This window comes from Crocuta crocuta, unplaced genomic scaffold, assembly GCF_008692635.1.
Source record: "Crocuta crocuta isolate KB4526 unplaced genomic scaffold, BGI_CrCroc_1.0 scaffold89, whole genome shotgun sequence".
NCBI lineage: Eukaryota > Metazoa > Chordata > Mammalia > Carnivora > Hyaenidae > Crocuta > Crocuta crocuta.
In genome coordinates this window covers 702,063-726,049 of record NW_027551559.1, presented here as the reverse complement: position 1 = coordinate 726,049, position 23,987 = coordinate 702,063, and the positions used below count along the sequence as shown (strand labels likewise).

At 39.9% G+C, this 23,987-nt stretch overlaps 1 protein-coding gene across 1 annotated transcript in view; it reads right to left on the bottom strand.

Annotated features, from left to right (window-relative positions):
• Positions 1 to 23,987, bottom strand: part of DNAH5 (dynein axonemal heavy chain 5) — a 252,750-nt gene that overhangs the window by 165,105 nt on the left and 63,658 nt on the right. Inside the window, 8 exon segments of the mRNA XM_077749426.1 lie at positions 2,774 to 2,919; positions 5,080 to 5,251; positions 10,627 to 10,833; positions 11,782 to 12,103; positions 13,111 to 13,196; positions 18,806 to 18,913; positions 22,038 to 22,253; positions 22,806 to 22,928. Coding sequence (XP_077605552.1) covers positions 2,774 to 2,919; positions 5,080 to 5,251; positions 10,627 to 10,833; positions 11,782 to 12,103; positions 13,111 to 13,196; positions 18,806 to 18,913; positions 22,038 to 22,253; positions 22,806 to 22,928 — 1,380 coding nt within the window.

Genomic DNA, 23,987 nt, shown 5'->3' with positions numbered 1-23,987 from the left:
ATTAAATTTTATTTCTAATAAACATGTTTTATTATATAACTTATTATAGTAAAATCTCTATTATAATTTATTACTGTTATAGTAAAACAATATCTGTTGAAAGAGTGAAATTGGTACCATTATGTTGCTGATGGCATTGAAAGTGGGTGCCATCCTTTTGAAAAGCAAGTTGGCTATAAATATTAAGAGCTATTAAATGAAGCCACATTCTTTGATGCAGTAATTTTACTTTGAAGAAAGCAATATCACTAAAGGGGAAAACATGATACATATAAATACATTTATCGCAGCTCTTGGCAAAACAGCAAAACTTTGGAAACCACCCAAATGTCCAGCAACAAGAAACGAGTAAGTAAATTAAGGTACATGAACTCAATAGAATATTTTGAAGGCATCATTAAAAAAGTGGCTATGAAAGCCACATAGCAATATGAAAAATCGTTCTTGAAAGAATGTCAAGTGGGAGAGAAAAACACTATTCAAAATCTGCTGGAGGGGCTCCTGGCTGGCTCAGTCAGTGGAACATGTGACTCTTGATCTCAGGGTTGTGAGTTCAAGCTCCATGTTGGGTGTAAAGATTACTTTCAAAAATACATTTTTTAATCAAAATCTGGGACACATGGGTCTTCAGTTGGTTAAGGGTCCAACTCTTGATTTCAGCTCAGATAATGATCTCAAGTTTTGTGAGTTCAAGCCCTGCATCAGGCTCTGCACTGACAATGTGAAGTCTGCTTGAGATTCTCTTTCTGTCCCTCCCCTGCTTGTGTGCACACTCTCTCTAAATAAATAAAAAACGATTTTTAATCTAAATAAATAAATACATAATACAAAAATAAATCAAAATCTGCTGTATATGTAGTAAAAGATCACAGCTTTATTAAGAAGCATCTAAAATAGGCCATATACCCAAACCGTAACATGGTAAGGATAAAACTACTATTTTTCCAGTTTTAAAAATATTCTAAAACTTTTGCTTAAATTTAAAAGAAATGTATTTTTATCAAATAATCCTAAGAATAAGGGTAATATTAAAACCAGGGGACTGAGTGATTTCTCAGAGAGCAAGAGCTTGACAAATGAGTGGGGGTGAGAAGGTCAGGGGAAGCTTGGGGTCTAGACACAGTTGGTGAGTCTGAGAGACGGAGGAAGTAGGAATTTTTAAAATGTAGACATTTAATTTTGATTATCCCATAGTAATTTAATGAAAATTGAAGATGACCACATACCGGGACAGGTCTGAGACCACTATTCTGCTTGGGAGGGTGCCCTGTGGCTGGTGTCTGGGGCCTGGACTTGAGGAAGGCTCCCACAGCTCCCCAGCTGGTAAGACTGGCTCACTGTGCCTGCACAGCCTGTGCGAACAGCGTGGTTTATGCCGCACACCAGTCTTCCTCCTGGGTACCCGGGCTTTTGGTCCATGCGAGGCAGAGGGTGCCTATGTGACCACACCCAAAAACGGGTGTGGGCATTGAGTTTCTCATTTACTTCCCTGGGCAGAAATGTTGCGAACACGTTGCTGCATTTTTGTTGCTAGAGAGAGAGTGAGCTCTGTGTAGCCCCTCATGACAGCGAGAAAGCATAAGGAACGCGCACATGCGTGCCTCCAAACCCCCACCGCTCCTTTCCCTATGGCCTGTGTGTCTTTACTGCAGCACCAGAGTAAGTCTCAGTCTTTAGTGCAAGGGGGTGCTGGCTTCCAGGAGTCCTTCTTACCAATCGTATACCTTAAGATTAACCTCATTTTAAATCTTAATCTACCGTTCTTTCCTGTTTTTTAAGTTTATTTATTTATTTTGAGAGAGACAAGAGAGAGCACGAGTGGGGGTGCGGCAGTGAGAGAGAAGGGGACAGAAGATCTGAAGTGGGCTCCATGCTGACAGCAGCAAGCCCGGTGCAGGGCTCAAACCAATGAACCCTGAGATAGATCATGACCTGAGGTGAAATCTGACACTCAACCAACTGAGCCGTCCAGACATCCCTTAATCTACCATTCTGATAAATCATCCTTGTGGAGATGGTCTTGGGGACTCCTGTAATCACTGATGGAGTCTTATAATCAGGACGCCCACAGGGAACATTGGGATCATTCTAAAGTGACATTCCCAAAGGGTCAGTTCACAGAACACTGTTTCTAGGACCTTAATCCTGGTAGAGGGAAGAAACATTTCCATTTGCCAAAATAAAAAAAGTTTACGAAACAATGGGTCAAAGAACGTTACATGGGCTCTTTTCCAAGAAGCCTTCTGAAGGCCCTTATTTTAATATGTAAATATATGAAGAAGCTGCAAAGGTAAATGGGGGTACACTCCTTACCCTGAGCAATTTGCACACAGACCCAGCTTTCCCGGTTTCCTGGCAGTGACTCTGGGGCTGTGTACCACAGGACACCAGTTTGGGAAGTGGTGCTCCACAGAAATGTTTAAAGAAGAAATTCTGTCCTGAAGCTATTTAAAAACAATTGTCTAATTAATGAGCACTAGATATTGGAAGTTCTTGAACAAAACAGCTCTACTCTTCAAAAAATATGGAAAAACGAGAAATGCGTCCCATGGCAATTTCCCTCCTACTGGTCTGAAAAGAAATGATCTGCTCTTCATGTATAAGTGACTCCTTAGATACATTCCTCTTCATTTTCAAATTACTGTCAGAAGGCTCTGCGTTTGATAACATCTATCACAGACCAATTACAGGCAGAAGAAAAATATGTAATTTATGCTTCAAACCATGCCCTTTGTTTTAAAATTTTTAATGAAAACATCAATCTCCTAATAACCTTTGTCTTCTGGAGGAACTCGGCACAGGTAAGCGGCTCCTCCTGGGGAAGTTGGCAAAGCGGCGTGCTGCTCATTTCTTCCAAAATGGCATCAATGCGGAACTCCAACAGATCGTTGACTCTGTCAAGCAGCAATTCCAGGTCCTCTTTGGAAAAAATAAAAGTGAATACAAGAGATTAAGCATTTTTTTCCAAAATAAATAAACAAATAAAATAAGATGTACATGGCCAAACTGCAGTGATGAAATCAGGATTAAGGTCACTGGGGACCACTGTGTCTCACTTGATTTTCTCACACTGTCCTTCCTCTGACAGGTTTCCCGGCTCTGACTCAAGACTTGAAGGGCTGGTTTGAATGCATCTCCCTCAGGAGGCTTCCTGTTACTCTGAACATATCTGAAAGACCTCCTCCTCCTGCACTGGCACCAACCTCTGAACATCATACTAGCACTACGTGCGCCATATTGCCTACCCATCTACTCATGTGTCTTTACTTCTTCTAGAATTCCTCCTTGTAATCCTTACTTATTCAACACAGCTCTGCGCCTATTCCTCAGGAGGTATTCAACAGATAATTCTTTGTTAAGATTTTGTTTTTAAGTAATCTCTACACCCAACATGGGGCTTGAACTCACAATCCCAAGATCAAGAGTCATATGCTCCAACAAATGTGCCAGCCAGGCGCCCCAACAGATATTATTGATGTGAAAGTCCCTCAGTTTTTCTTTTACTGTTAGTATCATAAGGTACATTTTTTTAAAGTTGTGCTGAAGTAATACTGAACACTAAGTTCCATAGACAGAAAGGTCAATTCCAGAGGAAATTAACACTTTTACATCAAAAGTAGGAATGATGGTTTATAAAGCTCCATCTAAGGGATAATACAGTTTTCAATGGATACCACAGAGTAAATTCTCTTTTCTTCTGATATGGTTTTGGTTTTCATCTAGGAAATGAAGTTAAAATTGAATACAGAAAAGTCCATGTTATATACTCATGATGTATCAAAGGTGTAAAGTGTTCCCTTAAATAAATACCTTTACTTCCTATAGAATAAGGCCCTAAAAGTTTTCAACCATTCCTAAGCTAATATCAAGATACCAAAAAATTCTGCCTGGAAAGCTTATTTCCTACTAGAAGAGAGCCACACTTTAAGGTAAGTATATAAAGGTAAAGAAATAAAATTTTTTACCATTCCTGATTCTTTAAAGCTTCTTCAAGGACATCTGTGACCACCCCATCCCCCAAGATGTCCACATCCTAATCCCCTCCAAATGCTACGTGATATGGCAAAGGAGACTTTGCAGATGTGATCAAGTTAAGTATCTTGAGACATAGAAACTGTCCTAAATTATCTAGGTGGGGATTATCTACACTAGGTGGGGCCAGTGTAGCCATAAGAGTCCATATAAGAGGGAAGAAGGAGAGTCAAAGTGCATGAAAACAGAGAAACAGAGAGAATGAGATTTAAGAATACTATGTTACTGGCTTTGAAGATGAAGTGACCATGAGCCAAAGGATGTAGGCAGCCTCTGGAAACTGGAAAGGATTCTCCCCCCACAGAAGGAACCATCTGTCCTGATACCTTGATTTTTAACCCCCTAAGAATCATTTTGGATTTCTGACATCCATCGCAGATCCTTCATGTAAATCACAAAAAGAAAACAGAATAAGAGAACTAAGGAGAGCTTCTTTAGCAACTAGCTCCTGTCTCCAGCTAACATAATAATAAGACATCCAAATGCAAATGTTCTTATCCTAATATTCTGTAGGGAGAATAGTACTAAAGTCTAGCTTGGTAGAGCCTGATCTAATTTGGTTGTGATAACTCTTATTATGAAGTTTTTATACCTTTTATAAATATCTCTAGAATATTAGCCTATTTCCTCCTGTTTTAGTTCCCAGGGAGCTGTATTTTGGAAAGAATATTGGTTTGGAGGCATGGAAACCGGGTTCTAAACTCACCCTTACTGCTTACATTTATATCACATTAGAAGTCACTCAGCATCTGAGACCACAGTTTTCCAACCTTAAATGGACCATATCTTATTGAAAGTCTAATGTCCAATAATAAGTAAAATTTTTAAATGCAGTTAATCTCCAGGAGATAAAACTAAATAGTGAATATATATAGTTTCCAGGAAGTTAATGAATTCATGTATTTTGGTAAAATTCTCTGAGGAACAGCGTAAGAATAACAGTCTCATTTCATTATTTATATCCCAGTGTCTAAAAGAAATTATACAATAGATGTTAAGAATGCAGCCTTTCAAAATGAGAAATAATAACTATTCAGACAGACTTACCGATCTTCGCAAAAGAGTTTTTTAAGTACGCCTCAATGTTCAGTGACGTCCAGGTCAGGGCGGCCAAGCCAGGCTGGAGAGCCTCATCCACCTTAGCCAGATGAGGGACCATCAGTTGCTCTATGGTGGGAGGCATTTTTGACTTCACTCTCTGATATTCAGCCAGCATCATCTGCGATGAAATGGAGGCGAAATGATCAATTAATATCACACTTTTACTATCTCATTTTTTTATCCAAAAGGATGGCTTTTAGTTAAAGTCCAGCTGTAGGACGCCAATAAAAGCCAGGTAGAGTGGCCAAAACAAAATAAAAATTGAAGACGCAAAACCTCTCCATAAATACAAATTCCCAATCCAATAAAATACAGCTGAGGAAGAACAAAAAAAGAATTTAAGAGTAGGAGTTTCTCACTCCTTCCCCTCTCCAAAAGGGGAGAAAAGTGCCTTTTCTAAACCAGGCTACCAATGCCTTAGGCTGTGCATCACCAAACTCATTCATTCAACTCTACACGGGCACCATGCACTTCCTGCTCCTCTGGGCACTTCCTGTGGACCATACTCATCACCTAAAATGTTGGGGTCGGGGCGCCTGGGTGGCTTAGTCGGTTAAGCGTCCGACTTTCGCTTAGGTCATGATCTCACGGTTAGTGGGTTCGGGCCCCGCGTCGGGCTCTGTGCTAACTGCCAGCTCAGAGCCTGGAGCCTGTTTCAGTCTGTGACTCCCTCTCTCTCTGACCCTCCCCTGCTCACGCTGTCTCTCTCTCTCCTAGAAATAAATAAAACATTAAAAAAAAATGTTGGGGTCACCAGAAATCTGCCTCAGCCCAAGGGAAACAAAAGCAAAAATGAACTATTGGGACCTCATCAAAATAAAAGGCTCTGCACAGTGAAAGAAACAATCAGCAAAACTAAAAGGCAACCAACAGGAGGGAAGAAGATATTTGCAAATGACATATCAGATAAAGGGTTAGCCTCCAAAATTTACAAAGAACTTATCAAGCTCAACACCCATAAAACAAATAATCCAGTGAAGAAATGGGCAAAAGATATGAATAGACACTTTTCCGAAGAAGACATCCACACGGCCAACAGGTACATGAAAAAATGCTCAACACCACTCACCATCAGAGAAATACAAATCAAACCCACAATGCAATACCACCTCACATCAATCAGGATGGCTGAATTAACACCTCAGGCAACAGCAGATGTTGGTGAGGATGCGGAGAAAGAGGAACCCTTTTGCACTGCTAGTGATAATGTAAACTGGTACAGCCACTCTGGAAAACAGTATGGAGGTTCTTTAAAAAATTAAAAATAGAACTACCCTATGACCCAGCAATGGCACTACTATTTATCCAAAGGATACAGGTGTGCTGTTTCAAAGGGGCACGTGCACCCCAATGTTTATAGAAGCATTATTGACAATAGCCAAAGTATGGAAAGACCCCAAATGTCCATCGATAGATGAATGGATAAAGAAGATGTGGTGTATATATACAATGGAGAATTTATTGGCAACCAAAAAGAATGCAATCTTGCTATTTGCAACACGTGGATGGAACTAGAATGTATTATTCTAAACACAATTAGTCATTCATACGACTTCACTCATATGTGGAATTTAATATACAAAACAGATCAACATAAGGGAAGGGAAGCAAAAATAATATTAAAACATGGAAGGGGACAAAACATAAAAGACTCCTAAATATAAAGAACAAACTGAGGGTTGCTGGAGGGGCTGTGGTTGGGAGGGAAGTGTACTAAATGGACGAGGGGCATTAAGAAGACACTTGTTGGGATGACACTTGGAGTCATATGTAGGGGATGAATCACTGGATTCTACTCAGGAAATCATTATTGCACTATATGCTAACTAACTTGGATGTAAATTTTAAAAAAGAAAAAAATGAAAAATGAAAAGAAATCTGCCTCAGCCCATTGCTGGATCATAAGCCAAGTCTTTTTTATTTTTAAGTTACTTACTTATTTTTGAGAGAAACAGAGACCGTGTGAGTAGGGGAAGGGCAGAGAGAGAGTAAGAGAGAGCTCCAAGCAGGCTCCATGCTCAGCGCAGAGCTTGATGCAGGGCTCAAACTCACAAAACCATGAGACTGTGACCTGAGCTGAAACCAAGAGTCAGACACTTAACTGACTAAGCCACCCAGGTGCCGCATCCAAACGCCAAATCTTGATGTAAGACCCAAAGCATACAAGGAGTCAGGAACCAGCAGAAAGCACATAAGGAGTCAGGACAAATGTCATGGCTTTAGGTACTGTCCATAAGCCAAAGACAACTGAATTCACACCTCAGCCCAGATCTCGCTCCTCAAGTCCAGATTCAAATATGGTGAAAGCCTACTCAGTATCTCCAACTGAATATATAAAAGACATTTCAAATTTAACATGTCCAAAACTGAAAGTCTGTTCTTCCCCAAAACCTTCTGTGCCCATAGGATTCTCCATCTCAGCTGGTGGTGGCTTGTCTGTCTCTCCCATCCACAGTCAGTCCATCAGGATACCTTGTTTGCTCCATATTCGAGAGATCCTATATCTGATCTGCTCACCATATGCACTACTACCCCCGTCGCGGACTCTCATCTGAACTACTGGAATGGTCTACCATTGTCTCCCTGCTTCCACTAGTGCCCCATACAGTCTATGCTAAATTTAGCAGCAAGAATGATCCTTCCAAATGTAAATCAGACTGTATAATGCCTCTGCTTACATGGCCACATGCCTTCTCATCTCATTTATGGCTGCAAGTTCTTATGTTAGTCTACAAAGATCTACTCAGTCTGGTCCCCATTACTTCATTGATCTCATCTCTAATCACTCTTCTCATCCATTACCTACTCTTGCCCTACTGTCATCCTGGCTGGGCCCTAGCCTCAGGGCCTTTGCATCCCCTTCAAATAATTATTCAAATGCCATCTTCTCAATTAGGCCTGTCCTAAATACCTACTTAAGATTATAAACCATCACCAAAAACCACCTAAATATTTTATCCTGTGTCCCGCTCTATTTTTTCCATAGTGCCCATCACTTCTAATGGACTATGTAATTTACCTATGTAGAATGTTCATTGCTTATTTTCAATCTTACCCAACTAGAATATAAGGACAAGAGTTTCTATAAGGACAAGAATTTTGTCTGTTTTGTCCAATGCACCTGAAAGAGTACCTGACATGCAGGAGATGATCCATCAGTATTTCCCTAACTTATTAATTCGTTGTTATCAGAAGGAACGTTTGTGATTACAAACTCATGGAGTCTGTCCTATAATGAAATTTACCTGTTGTATAATATTGAACTATGTCACTATTTTGTTCATATATTTCCATTTTATATACTTTTTTAATGTTTATTTTTTGAGAGAGAGAGAAACAAAGCATGAGTGGGGGAGGGACAGAGAGAGAGGGAGACACAGAATCCAAAGCAAGCTCCAGGCTCTGAGCTGTCAGCACAGAGCCTGACACAGGATTCAAACCCATGAACTGTGAGATCACGACCTGAGCCAAAGTCAGACACTTAACCGACTAAGCCACCCAGGTGTCCCATATATTATCATTTTAAATAAGACTAAAAGTACTTGCAGCCTACCTCTCTTCATAATGTTAATATTAATAATTAATTACAAGAAAGTAAATTCAATGTATTTCTTAAATACAATTGTTTTTAAGCTCATACTTGTACTGTGCATGTTGATATTACTTTGTCATTAGACCAATGTTTATACCCAAGCGTTTTTCCCTGAGATACTAGCCCTATGAGATTTCTATAAGGAAAAGCAGTCCCTGGCTTGGAAAACATTGTATACATGATCCTCCCTCTTGGAAAGTCACAATGAAAATTAATAATTCTGAGAAAACCACAGGAAAGAAGTAAGAAGCCCAAAGGACTTTGTGAATTTTGTTAAACTCAGTATTTTCCAAATGGACCGCATAATCCTTTCTTCATAGAATACTTTTCTGCAATTTCTCTATACCCTTTCAATTTCCATGAAAGCCACTTCGGAAAAGCCTATGTTGGATAGTTCTGTTAGCAGCTACTTATACATTTCCTGAATCAAGTATTCACTGCTTATCTATTTTCAATGCCCATGACTTATTCTATCTGGGAAGCAAATCAGCAGACCTTCTACCCCTCACCTTAATCCTTTAACCCCATGAGATATATTCATCTTATAGATGACAAACTGAGGCTTAGAAGGGTAAAAACAATTTGCCCAAAGATAATGATTTGTATCCAGATCAAAATGGCTTTAGAATCTAGTCTCATAACTATTAGTCTGTGTGGGCTCATTTCTTTCCTGTTTGAACTACATGCAAAGGGACAGACGAAGAAAACAAGCTCTCAACTACTTTGGCATATCTGTGGAAGCCTGAGAGCTCTGTTAAATATTCAGCACAATAACTCTGCAACATCTGAGGGGGTCCTCCAAACCTGGCGAAAGATCTACTCTTACCAGTTACTCATGTTGCACACTTGGCCTCTTCTGTCACACCCATTAATATCAGGGCAACCCAGTGCTTAGCGTAGGACCTCTGCTCTTCTTTATCTATTTTCTCTCCCTTGGAGATCTCATCCAAGACAATGATGTTAAACACCAACTATATTTTAAGTTTATTTATTTTTTGTAATCTCTGCACCCTATGTTGGGCTTGAACTCACAACCCCAAGATCGAGAGTCTTATGCTCTTCCCACAAAGCCAGCCAGGCACCACTAAATACCAACTGTATTCTTAAAATTCTCAAAACTAAAAAAAAAATTTAATAAAAATAAAACTCTCAAAACTATGCCTTCCACTTTGACTCTTCCCCTCAACTCCAGACTTTCATATCTATCTGCATGGATAATACTTCCACTTCTATCTCTAAAAATCATCTTATACTTGAGATGGAAATTGTTGCTTTCCTCCTGTCCTCCAAAATACACTAGATCAAGCTTTCATCATCTCCATAAATGGAACTTTCATTTGGGGCCATTGCATGTTGTTGAACAAGCTGTACAAGAATATGACCTACACAGCAATATATAATCGCCCTACTTTAGTAAATCCATTGAGTCACTTGCACCAAAAGCAAAGGAATCATCCTTGAGTTCTCTCATAACCTGCCTATTGGCAATTCTTCTCTAATCCACTGATCTACTACTCAGCTGCCACCCTATTTCAAGCCACCATCATCTCCATCCTGAACCAGCACAACAGCCTGCACCCTGCCTTCACACTAACACACTTGTCCCCTTAAAGCCTATTCTCTATGCAGCAGCAAGAACAATTTTTATCATAAAATATATCATGCTTTTTCCTCCTGCTTGAATTCCTGCAATGGCTTCGTGATGCATTCAAATGTATAACTTCGGTTGACGAGAGATCAGTGATGAGCTGGCCTCAACCTGCCACACGGTCACATTCCCTCTCAATCTCCATCGCAGTCATCCTGGGCACACTATCCCTCAACAGTGACACACCACCATATTTTTTTTTAAATGCAAACTGGGGCCAGCCAGAAAGAGGAAAAAAATCAAAGGACCATACCTTCATGTTACTGAAGTTCTTTTTGTATACATCCCGTTTCTGGAACAGGGCAGCCGCAAATGGTGACACTTCCAGACCCATCTGTGACATGCACTCCGTCTCTCTAAATAAGGTTAATATCTGAGGGTCAAAGTTTACAAACAATTCCCCCGTGCCTGGAGCCTTCACCAATAAAGATGCCTCAAGTCCTATGTGAATTTCTTCAATCTGTGTCAAGAGATCAACATTTTGACTATTAGAAAGTTCAGTGCCTACGCCAGGGGTCTAGCTCAGTCATTTCTGGGAAAGACGACCAGTAAGTGTTCTTCCTTGGATTTGAGCTTCTCAAACTAAAGACAACACTTTTCTTCTAAGGTCACTTTCAGAAAAGTGTCTTCAAGCTCTTGGTAGTGATGCTATGTAGTCAATCTGACAAAATGCCTGGGACATGACCCTCTCACACCCAACAGCTAAGTGGACACTGCAGTACTGGTGGCTTCTCAAAACCCGTTTCGCTCCCTGATACCCTCATGCCTAATGCATTCTTTTTCCTAATAAAAGGTTCATTAAACCTACTACACTCAGTTTTAGTTATCTCGGAAAACTATGAATACCACCCCGGAGACATCTCTGTTACTGGCTCAGGCACCAAAAGCTAAACCAGGAAAATGAGATACTATTTTAGAGGCCCTGTAAGGTTGAATTTTATCCTCTGAGATACTTCCCGTCAATCTACAAAGACATACAAGTGTTGGTAAGGTATGGAATACAATTTGATGGACCTAATATAACCAAAGAAAATGTAAGACTTCATTTAACAGAGACATACTAGTGTTTAATGACACATTAAGGAACTTAATGGATAGAAAAAAGTCAGAAATCCTAATCAACTAGGTAAAAGAACTAATAAGCAGGATCTTCTTTCTCCCTTAGGAGTTTGTAAATTAAATAAAAATGAGTTTCTGTTACCTAGCTTATAATTTTTTTTCAAAATCAATCATTATTTTTCTTCATGGACACTTTGATACTCTTTGCTTACCTACATCAACCAAACCTGTCTTAGGAAATACCCACAAATTCAACTTCCTACAGGAAGAAAAGTGTCCCATGCTAACAGAGGGTGTCCCACTGATCTGGCAGTGAAGACGTCTTTGAAGAGCACACAGGTAGACTCACTTGTTGAAGCCATGCCCTGTGGTAGAGAACTTCAAACTCCAGGAGGACCTTGGCCACCCTGTTGTAACTGCGAATCACAGGCTTGGCTTCTGCCGTCTGTAGCACAGTTGGGTGCTGCTGGAAAAGCTGCATTGGTCGCTGAATCCTCTGGAAGAGCTGTCGGGCCCACAAGATCTTCCCAGCAATGGGAGGCTGATCTCGAGCCAAAGGAGGATTAAATTTCTGCTTTGTATACAGTTTGGAGATCATATCGATGTCAGCCCCATAATTCCCTAGGATACGCCGATATTTGTCATCAATACCAAGATTAGGTATATTCAAACTGATAAAAAAACAAAAAGTGAATGGTTTGAATTAATGAGAAGATATCAACCAATCTCCTTTGGGACACCTGGGTGGCTCAGTCAGTTGAGCATCTCTTGATTTCAGCTCAGGTCATGATCTCATGGTTCATGAGTTTGAGCCCCACATCAGGCTCTGCATTGACAGTGCAGAGCCTGCTTGGGATTCTCTCTCTCTCTGTCCCTCCCACACTGTGCCCTCTCTCTGCCTGTCTCTCTCCTTCAAAATAAATAAACTTTTTTAAAAAAGATTCATTTTAAAACATACAGCAATGGAGGGGCTCTTGAGTGAGTCAGTCTGTTGAGCATCTGGCTCTTGATTTCGGCTCAGGCCATGATCCCAGGGTCGTGGGATCGAGCCCCACACCAGGATCTGTGCTGACACTGTGGAGCCTGCTTGGGATTCTCTCTCTCCCTCGCTCACTGCCCTTCCCCCGCTCACTTTCCTCTTTCTCTCAAAATAAATAAATAAACATTTTTTAAAAATATGGTAATGGAAAAGAATGAGATATTTAGTTGGCATACTTAAAAAATCAAAATAGTATCAATCCATCCATTATCTCAATAAAATGGTTTTAAAAAATAGTATCAGGGTGCCTGGCTGGCTCAGTAGAGCATGTGATTCTTGATCTCAGGGTCACAAGTTCAAGCCTCATATTGGATGTAGAGTTTACTTTAAAAAAAAAAAAGTATAAATCCTTAAAATATAAGCAAAACCATTAACCTGGTAAGAATTTTTTCAAATTACTTAAACATTAAGTAATATTATGATAGGCAATCACATGGTACTCCAAAGCTAACAGGAAATACAACAAACTTTTAACCATCGAAGAACTTAAAAACTCTGACCTTGTTATGCAGATTGTCAAGAAAGGATTTTCTTCCCCTTAAAATATGAAATAATAATTAATAATAATGAAATAAGCTAAACTATGTTCATATGACTCCAGTTTTAGAAGATAGAATAGAATCTGTTTCAAATTTTTACCTTTCAAATTTCTTTAACATACTTAGAGCTTGATTTGTGTTTTGAATCTTTTCAAATGTAATGTCCATGAAGTTCTGCAAGTCGTTCTACAATAGAATAAAATCTGATTGTAAACAGCGAATTCACACTGGAAAAAGTCCTCTTTATTTTAATTTTTTTAGGGTATGCGTTTTTTAGTTTCAGATGTACATCATGTTGATTGAACCATTCTGCACATTACCCACTGCTCACCACATAGGTGTGAGCCAGCAGCTCTCACCATAAATGATTATAATATTACTGAGAAAAAAAGTCCTATTTAGCAACAAGACAAAAGAGTTCCCCATTCTCTATGAACACATATAATATAGGACAAATCAGAACAGAAAATGTAACACTCCCCTGAGCTTGAAAGATAAATGCCCAGAAACCATAACAAAGAGGGTCTTGAAAGCCAGGGCAATTACGGAAGCTGGCACCATGTCAGGCTCCCTGGGCTTGGGTCACATACAGGGCTGGGGGCGGGGGGGCGGGCAGGACGTGGGGTTTTTATCACAATGTGGGTAGAGAAGCTGTGGGGTCCTAACACTCTCAACAGATGGCTGCAGAAAGCCACGGCCCTTGAAATGCGGCCGAGGCCAAGCAATAATTCTTGTTCATAAGGTAGAGAAAACAGCAAGGGGGCTTGCCATGTGCCCAGAGCCATGAATGGATGAGTCAGGCCCCCTAGATCAGGATCCCACACCTCCTCTGTAAGGGGCCAGACAGTAACTGTTTCCAGCTTTGTGGGACATAGGTGTCTTTCACAGCCACTCACCTACCACCATGTGCAGAGGCTGCCATTGGCAATCCACAAAGAGGCAGGGAGGATTTGGCTTTGGGCATAGTTTGCTGATCCCTCCCCTAGAGCAAATGAAATCCTATGTCTGTACCATACCTAAAAGAGGGGTCTGAGATGGGGGGCGGGGGGTGTCTAACCCAAGAAATTAATATAACAGCTAGTCTGGAATAGCCAAACCACCAGGGCCCCAGCAGAAGGAAAGCAAAACCACTCTGTAGAAACACTTCACAGCCCAGGGCTGTAAAGCCACTACAGAAAAAGAGATTAGTAAATAATTCCTAAGCATTTCAAAAGGAATGACTTAAATACCAAAGTTTTAAGAAATACGTCTTTCATTAAGCCCTCAAATCGATTTCCCAAAATGATCTTCATTATGGGCTGTCCTGAGACCCTCACACATCTTACATTATTTGTACAATTTTATAAAAAAAAAAATTGCACCAAAAAATGAAGTACATGATTCATTTTTGGTCACTCTCAGATTTAGTAGAGTTGCCGTTAAAATCTAAATTGAGTTCATTAAAGACAGAAAAATTATTTCATTATTTTCTATCTCATTCTTCAAGGTAAAGGTCCAAGCAATTCTTTTTTTCCTCAGTTTTCCCAGACGAAAATGTTGAGCCTCTACAATTCTAAAGGGCTCATTAACTTGCACGGTGATAAAACGGGGAAGCCAGTTGCATATGCAGTGAGAATGAGTACCAAGATGAGTACGCGTAATTTGGCAAGACCAGTTGGAAATATCCAAAACACCACTGGAAACATAACGCTTGAAGAGACTTTGCTACCTGGGCGCTCCCTGCTCCATTCAGCAAAGCCCCAAAGCTGAAGGATCACGACACCTATCACAACATATTCTTGCTCTCAATACTTCTCACTACTCCTGCTAAAACTGTGTGTGTATATATATACACATATATATGTGTATATATATATATTAAATGATGATATATATTATATATTACGTATATTAAATGATGTTATTTCTTCTGCAACGACCACATCCTAGGATTGAGAAATTGTCCTGCACTAAAGAATAGTTATCCTAACTAAACAAACATTCAAATGTTGTCACCACATTAAAAAAAACTCTGTATAAGCCATGCACAACTAGAATATTTGCAATGCCTCCATCACCTCTCTAGAACTATAGACAGAAGCAATTTTACTGCGCCCTAACACTTGCACCTGGTTTTCTTTGCTTTCCTACCCTGTAGCTTCACAGAAACCTGTGCTACGCTCTATATGAATATTTAAGACCTTGAATTAGTCTTCTTTTCCCTCATCCTTAGGCCCATTCTGAGAGTTTTGTGGAATGTGGCCAAGGAATCTTCATACTAGTCCTCTTATGAGTTCTGGGCTCTCAGGTCCTCCTCCGTCTTCTCTTAAAGACTGACTGTGAGCCACGAGCCCTTAGAAGTCTAGCAGGCAGAGCCTAGCAGGCAGCGTAAGGCAGTATTTAGTAAAGAAGGATGAGTTGACATCTCTCTCTGCCTGCTAGACTTCTAACAGCTCAGCTGGTTCCAAGGCATTCCCTCTCTCTGACCTGTTAGCACCTGCATGAACCCTCAACCTGGACAGGATTCCAGGCTCTGATCCCCTGGGCACAACCCTGATCCAAATCCACAGCAACTGGTCCCCTCTGTCTTTTGTCTCCACAGCTCATCACCTCTGCCCCCAACTCCACCCAGAGCTATAGTAAGGTCAGTGCTTTCATGCTGATTTTATAAGATAAGGGCTGAATTCAGTGAGAATGGGTGAGTAATTTAAAGGAGAAAGGCAGGTCTCCTGAGTGGTTTGGTCTGTTGAGTGTCTGACTCTTGATTTTGGCTCCAGTCATGACCCCAGGATCATACGATCCAGCCCCTCATCAGGCAACGCACTGAGCTGGGAGCCTGTTCAGGATTCTTTCTCTCTCCCTCTGCCCCTCTCCACTGCTCACATTCTCTCTTTCTAAAGCAAAAAAATCGGGGTGCCTGAGTGGTTCAGTCGGTTAAATGTCCGACTTCGGCTCAGGCCATGATCTCACAGTTTGTGTGTTTGAGCCCTGCGTCAGGCTCTGTGCTGACAGCTAGCTCAGAGCCTGGAGCCTGTTTTGGATTCTGTGTCTCCCTCTCTCTCTGACCCTCCCCTGCTCATGCTGTCTCTCTCTCTCAGGAATAAAATTAAAAAAAAAAAAATTTTTTTTAAGAAAAAAAAATAAAAAATAAAAAAATAATAAATATAATAATAAATAAAGGAGAAAAGGGGCTAGTTAAGAGAAACAGAATGGAGGGGCACCTGGCTGGCTCAGTCAGTAAAGCATGTGACTCTTGATCTCAGGGTTGTGAGTTCATGCCCCACGTTGGGTGTAGAGATTACTTAAAAATAAAAATCTTGGCAAACCATAAGAGAAAAAACTGAGGGTTGATTGGGGGGGAGGAGGGACATGGAAATGGGTTTTGGGCATTGAGGAGGGCACTTGTTGGGATGAGCACTGGGTGTTGTAAGTGATGAATGATGGGAATCTACTCCCAAAGCCAAAGGCACACCGTATACACTGAATGTTAGCCAACTTAACAATAAATTATATTTTTTTAAAAGAATCTTAATCTTGTCACTATAAAATATATATATATATATATGTGTGTGTGTGTGTGTACCTTAAAATCATATGGAGAAATAAAGATCTCAATAAAGGCAAATACATGAGCATTTATAAAAATAAATTTNNCAATTATAAAAATAAATTTAAAATAAATAAATAAATTTTTTTTTTTAATGGAGAAAGAGACAAAGAAGTCAAAGGAAACTTGGTCATTCAACCAAAGAGACAAGTAGACTACGCTTGAGGTGTAAGATGAGATAAATAATAGTGTTGAATTAAAAAAAAATTTTTTTAATGAGAATAGGTACTAGTAATCTATAACTAATGCTTTCAAACCAGGCCACAGGACATTTATATATTNGTAAGCACCGACTTGAGAAGGCTTCCCCGCCCCTCTGGCAGCCGCCACCCATGTCTGTTGCAGCATCAGCCTCCTCTCGGAAGCCTCTGCAAGCCCCGGCCAAGCAGAAGACGGATTGTTCTCCTCGCCTCGCGTCCTATCCTTACGGGTCGCCGCAGTTACGAAATCCTACCTGTGTTACTAGCCTGTGCTCCCTGGAAGTTGCCCTAGGACCTCTTTGGAATATGTCTTTTTATCTCTGAATCCTCTCTTCCCAGGCACAATATCAGAACATTACACTTTTATAGTTGGTCGTTTTAGCCACTACCTGCCCTTCCTTAAGTAAGGCACTCATTATTCTAACACGTATGTGCTTATATTTTAACCATATCACATGTCTGCCTCTGTCTGGCTGTGATCTCTGAGGGCAAATCTACCTGATTTATTTCTGTATTTATAACCCACAGTAGAGAAGCATAGTCATTAATTGATGTACAGTAAATGCTTGTTTAATTGCAGTAAATCTAGTTCTTATTAATTCATTGCTCACACATTAGTTTGGCAAGCATTCCTTACGCTCTCTCCAATTAGGTGAGGTGCCGTANTACTGAAGTCCCGTATGATCCTAAAATGCTGGGAGGGGCAGCCGGAGCAGGGAACCAGCAGGGCCCCTGCCCATCACTTTCCCTCGTCCTTATGTCTAACTGCCCTCCAAACAAGGTCATTGCATAAATTATCATAGGCACTATATCTTCCCATCAACCGAAACATCTCTTCTAGTATAATAGTTAAACACTTGAATCCTAGAGCCAGACTGCCTGGATTTAATCCCAACTCTACCAGTTGTTATCTTTGGGCAAGTCACTCAACCTCACTGTGCCTTTCTCTCGTTCTGCAAATGAGGGTAACAACAGCACCCACTTTATAGGATTCTTGTGATGCTTAGATGATTAACACCCATAAAGTGCTCAGGACAGTACCCAACATGTAGAATTAGCTCATTTTGTTATGATTCCTTTTACCATTGAACCCACCCTGCAGAGCTCTTTTTCCTTGAAGTGTACGAATTGACTTCAAAACAGAACTTTTGGAAAAGAAGTAACAGAATGGTCATTTTCCTTTTAAAATCAGAACCGCATGCACTTTGGACTTCATCAGGATGAAAAGAAGTCGGAATATGAACTATGGAAGACACCGATGCGGTCATCTTCCCCTTACCCTCCTTGAGTCTTCTCCTCTGATAACAAACACAGCGTCCCCACACACACACACAGACCCTGACCCCCCTTCTTTTACCACATAACTCATAGGTGACAGGTCCAGGGCTAGACACTCCACTAGAACCGTCCAACCCAACACTTTCCTTCAGGGACTTGAAGCTGGGCTGGTACTGCTATGTTCTCAGAAGCCGCTAAAATCCATTCACTGCCCATCGGGCTGGAAGTCAAGATGGCTGGTCAGGGGAGGTGGCGGGGGAGGGATAGGAAGAGAGAAAGGGACTGCAGCCCAAGAGGCTCCAGGTGCTGAGTGGGTCCTGGCATCCCTGTTTCTAAAGCCAGCTGCAACCCTGGCTTTGCAATCCCGCAGACAGTTGGTCCTAATCATGGCTATAAAGTAACAAACAAACAGAAACAAATTTCTATTTTCTGATAAGTCCACATTTCAACAGGAAACGAAAGTTAATTTTCTAAGAACTAAGATGGAAGACATCGAAGAAGTCTATGATTACAGATCATTATCCAAAGCTATATTTATGACCCTTTAATCCATGAAAAAGAGCCTTCAATTATTAATGTGAAATCACAAAATGCAGGCTGAGGTTGCGATCGGTCACCTCTATGATGAAGCCTCCTCTCCCTTCTGAATGGTTAATGATTAGTAACAACATTATACAGAAGGGAAAAAATAAACACACGACTATCAACAGGAATTTTATTATACAACTTACGTGAAGGTCATTAGTTTGCTTGCAAAACTCTTCATAATCCTGGTCAAAATCTATTTTCCTCTGGTCTAAGAAATTATATTCCTTTTTCTTTATGGTGGCAACAATACTCTGAAATGTTATGAAAGAAATAAGACATTATTTCAACATTCTTGCATCACTTAATTAAACGGGACCTTTAAATGTAGAATCTGTATAATCATCCCCCAAAAATCAAGTTAAAAGGAGCTTTATTTCTTTAATTATTCACATTGCTTAATGCTTATCCAGGCAATAGAATCTTGCCGAGTGCATTCAGAGAAATCCTTTAGAAAGCAATTTCATGAAGAAAAATATAAAATAAAACCACATCTGAAAAGCAGAAGAGGTGTTTTCTCTAAAAATTTCTCTGGGGTGTCTGGGTGGCTCAATCGGTTGAGGGCCTGACTTCGGCCCAGATCATGATCTCATGGTTTGTGAGTTCAAGCCCCACATCAGGCCTCTGTGCTGACAGCTCAGAGCCTGGAGTCTGTTTCAGATTCTGTGTCTTCCTCTATCTCTCTCTCTTCTCGCTCTCTGCCCCTCCCCCACTCTCTCTGTCTCTCTCTCTCTCTCAAAAATAAATAAAAACATTAAAGAAAATTTCTTTTTAATTTCTTACTAATGACATCCGAAATCATTTTTTTTTTAAAAAGTCCAGAGTAGAATTTACTAGAACATTTTTCATTGAAAAGCTTAAATCTTCTCAGAAAGTAAATAGCACTAACAGAAGGCAAACAACCTGGGACGAAAATAGTTGTAATATCTTACAGATGAAAAACTGTCTTCTAAGCCTCACGTCTTAAATAAAACATCAAACCGCAATCTACCCTTTCAAGAGTCCCCAGAATGACTACTTCCTCCCNCCTGGAACAATGAAAGTATAAATCAGGAGCCTCGTCTCCTTGAGAATACTATTATCCTAAGTTTTGTTTGCTCAGAATAATGAGCTATAATGCTCTATGATCATTCTTAACCAGGTACTAAGCCATTCTCACACTCAGGTGCCCACATTGTTGACATAGGCATATAATTTTTATGAAGAAAGTTGGGCCTCCTTCCATCACCTCCTCTTCAAAGTCATTTCCATTTAAACATCAATTGAAATCTCTCAACTGCATAACTCCTTGAATCAAGTTTACTAATTAAAACAACCTACTCTTTCATGCTATATAACTACAAAATTAGCTCTGTGTAGGTACTGTATACATATGGTGCCATCCATCATGTTATGAGCAATGTACAAAAGAGGCATTGAAACACTGCATTACTCCATTTTAATGTGCAAAAAAAAAAAAAAAAGATTTGAGGTCCTTAGAAAATTCTGTTCTGATTGGATTTAATGGTCACTTAAGAGTATTAAGCTGATAAACTGATTAATAATGGCCATAAACCAACTAATCCAACTCAGTCTAGTATACCATTTACTTGACAGGTATTTATTGCACACCTATTATATGCTAGTGAACTCTGAAGACACAGGAACGAACAGAGCAAACAAATGTCCCTGCCCTCGGAAAACCTCCCCAGCCTTGGTGGGGGACAGGGTCAGAATCTACGTAAACCACAAGTAAGTGGACAGGATAATTTCACACAGTGATAAAATGAATAATGTGAAATTGAGTGACTGAAAGGAACAGAGTTCAGGGAAAAACCTAACTGAAAGGGTCATCTAAATAAAGATCTAGAGTCCAAGAAGGAAAAACCATGTGATGGTCCAGAGGCAGAACTTTCCAGAAAAAAGCTCTATAAGTCCTAAAGCAGACTGAACTGAAATGACCTGTGTCTGGAGAACATCAAAGGAGAAGAAAATCAGGTGAGGAAGCAGGAGGGGTGGACAGGACTTGACAGAAGGAGCCTCAGTTTCACTTCCATGGTCACCATTTTGAGCTTCTAACGTTGGTACTAAACACACAAAAATCTTACTTGATGCTTCCATGCACCATCTACATTTTATCTCACTATCCTCTGGTACATCCATTTTAATCAGTATTTCACTTTAGATTTTCAGAACAATTTCTCTTCCCAGTATTTTTATCAGGTTAGAACAGTCTTTATCTGCATTTAGATGTATAGTTCAACTTCTCCTTCAAAAATAAACCTTGAAATATGCTCCAAAGTTATTTTTTCATTAAGAATAGAAAATAAATAAATTCCAAGCTGAAAAGTAAATGAACATATTCTGTCTTTGTCTCGCAAAACTGTCAGTTTCAGATATAGATTATCCACCCAGCAGATAACACCCAGCCCACCTAAAATGTTTCCTGCTATATAAAAAAGGTCTTTTCTCTTTCTCTCCTAAAATCTGGTCTACTCAGGAAGTCAAAAAGATTCCTTATATTAGACTAAACTGTTAGAGTACTAAAACCAACATGTGGCAGTAAATTTTATGATTCTTTTAAAATTCAAGTACGAAAAAAAATTAGCTTTTAATATCACTGTCCCCAAACAAGAAAAGCTCAACTATATCAAGACCAAGAATTCAAAACCCATTTTGTTTGTAAATTGTTTTTTAAAGATCTTCAAAACATTATTAGATCACTGAGCCTGCTTTAAAAACTAAGATTAGTTACAATACCCTTACAAGATAAAGCAGTTAAAAATCAAAACAATTAGAAACTGTCAGGCTAAATTAAAATCTGATCCCTTTTATTTTGCTAACAGACGTCCAAATAAAATACTTAAATGCAGCCATAATGAAATGCACTCAGAACTCAGCGTGTTAGTGCCTGACACACAGCATATGCTTCATTAAATATTTCCTGCATGAATAAATGAAAGAATAAGTTATATTTAAACATTTTTCTTGTGCTACTAATGAAAATGCTCTTACTAATGATGATTAATTTTAGACTATTGGGAAGTCATTCTCATAATCACATACCTGAGAAGAACATATTAGCACCATTACACAATTCTCAAATAGATTTAATTTCTTTATTGTTCAAAGGCCACGAGCTTACACCTAACATTACAGACTGATTATTTGAATTATTCTAAATATAGATATTTGCACAAGATATTAAAGTTTTAGTTATGGGTAAGGGTAGCAAATTTAGTTTTAAAGTACAGAACCTCGGGGGCGCCTGGCTGGCTCAGTCAGTGGAGTGTGCAACTCTTGATCTCGGGGTTGAGTTCAAGTCCCATGTTGGGTGTGGACATTACATTAAAAAATAAATAAAATCTTTAAACAAAAATAGAAAATAAAGTACAGAACCTGGTATTTAGTGACCACGTCTTCCAGCCCTTCAATTTTAGAATCTTGCAGGACTGAGTACGTCCTGAAGGTTGTAAAGATGTCTATTATCTTGGCAAGTCGTCGGTGGAAAGTTTCAAATTTCCCAAAAATATACATCTCACTAAATTCAAATTGTTTCTCATTTGGATCTTGTTTAAGCTTTTGTTTTGTCTTGTGAAAGCAGCGCTGGTACTCCTTAAAATTAAAAACCAAAATATTAGAAGGGAAACATAGCCCAGGTTGTCAACCTTATTCTCTCCAGTGGAAGAAGCTGTCAATTCAGGGTGAAACTGCAAACCCTTTCAGCGTCATGCCTTTGTACGTGCCCATTCTTCAGCTGGCAATGCCATCTCTTCCTAACTCCCAATCTAGCAAATCCCTTATTATTTATGAGGTAACTCAAAGGCACAGCCTTTCCACTTGATCCCACTGTGTTAAGAGTAGCCTAACTCTGTGTCCAGCTTCCCATTAATCCTCAAGAAACTAATGAAACTACCTCATCTTTGTATTTCTGGGACGGAGTGTGGGATTGGGATGTAACGGGTTCCCAAAACAGCAGAATAAATGAATAAATGTTGAGAGCAGATTTATTAACATTCAATTTTCTTAACAATAAAGAATTACTCTTTTACAAGAAGAATTCTTTTGAGCAATCAACAATATAACTGCTAAATGATTTAAGATGCATCGGCACAAATATAAAAATAATAAAACATTATTTAAATGTGTTATTAAGCTGACCGTTACCTCCTTGAGTTTAATTGCAGATAATATCTTGTCCACAACCACACCCTGCGGCTGGCTCCAGATGGATGCAGTCCCATTGTTGGTAATGTAGGCTTTACATGCAGATATCATCTGATTCGTCACCTGGAATTTCCCAATAAAATGGTGCTAAGTACGTAAAACAGCCATCACTCACAAACTGGACTAGGGGGTCCTTGACTCCTCTACCTCTCAGGGTGTGCGATCTACGAACTCAACATTAGGTTTATTTTTTTCCATCACAACCATGATCCAGCACTAACACTTTTTTACCCCAGTTCTACTGAGGTATAAATGACAAACAAAATTTGTCTTTATTTCAGGTGTACAACATGATCCTTGATATTCATATACAGAGTGAAATGATTACCACAATCAAGTTAACACATGTACCACCTCACAGTTTACCACTGTGTGTGTGTGTGTGTGTGTGCGCGCGCGTGCACGCGCGCATTCTGAGAAGACTTCAGATCTGGTCTCTTACCAATTTTTGAGTACACAATACAAGTATTATTAACTATAGTCTCTATGCTGTGCATTAGAGCCCCAGAATTTTTCACCTTATAACTGAGACTTGTAGCTTTCAACCAGTCTCTCCCCGTTTCCCACACTCCCCGGCCTCTGGCAACCCCCTTCTACTCTCTGCTTCCATTTGTTATTATTATAATATGTACTGTCAAAATCGTTGGTGAAATCACAGAATCGGAAGCACTGTGGCCAGTCAGCAATGTGGGCCCCCTTGTTTCTTCAGGATGAACGTCTCAACCAACCAGGAGAGGACTCACTTCCCTGTCTGAAAGCTGTTGAGAGTCCCGCGGTCTCCTTAGGAAGGCTGCTCTAACATTAACTCACAGTCTCCAAGTGCCATGCAAAGGATTGTCCACCCTGATCATTTCATGACACCAGGAGCTGTAGCATAAATGTCAAAAAGGAGAAGAAGCAACAGAGAAAAGAGTCAAGCTGACATCCGTAACCACTAACTTTTTGTCCACCCCTCCAAACTGTAAAATAAAAAACTTCTTCAGAATTTTCTTGTGATTTTCTTTATAATTTAAAAGGAAAAGCAGATGACTTGTGTATGCATGGAATGTCATGATGTCTGAGACGTGCAGTGCAAAGGCTGGAAGAGGGCGTGGGACAAGTGGGTGGCGTGCAGACAGAACC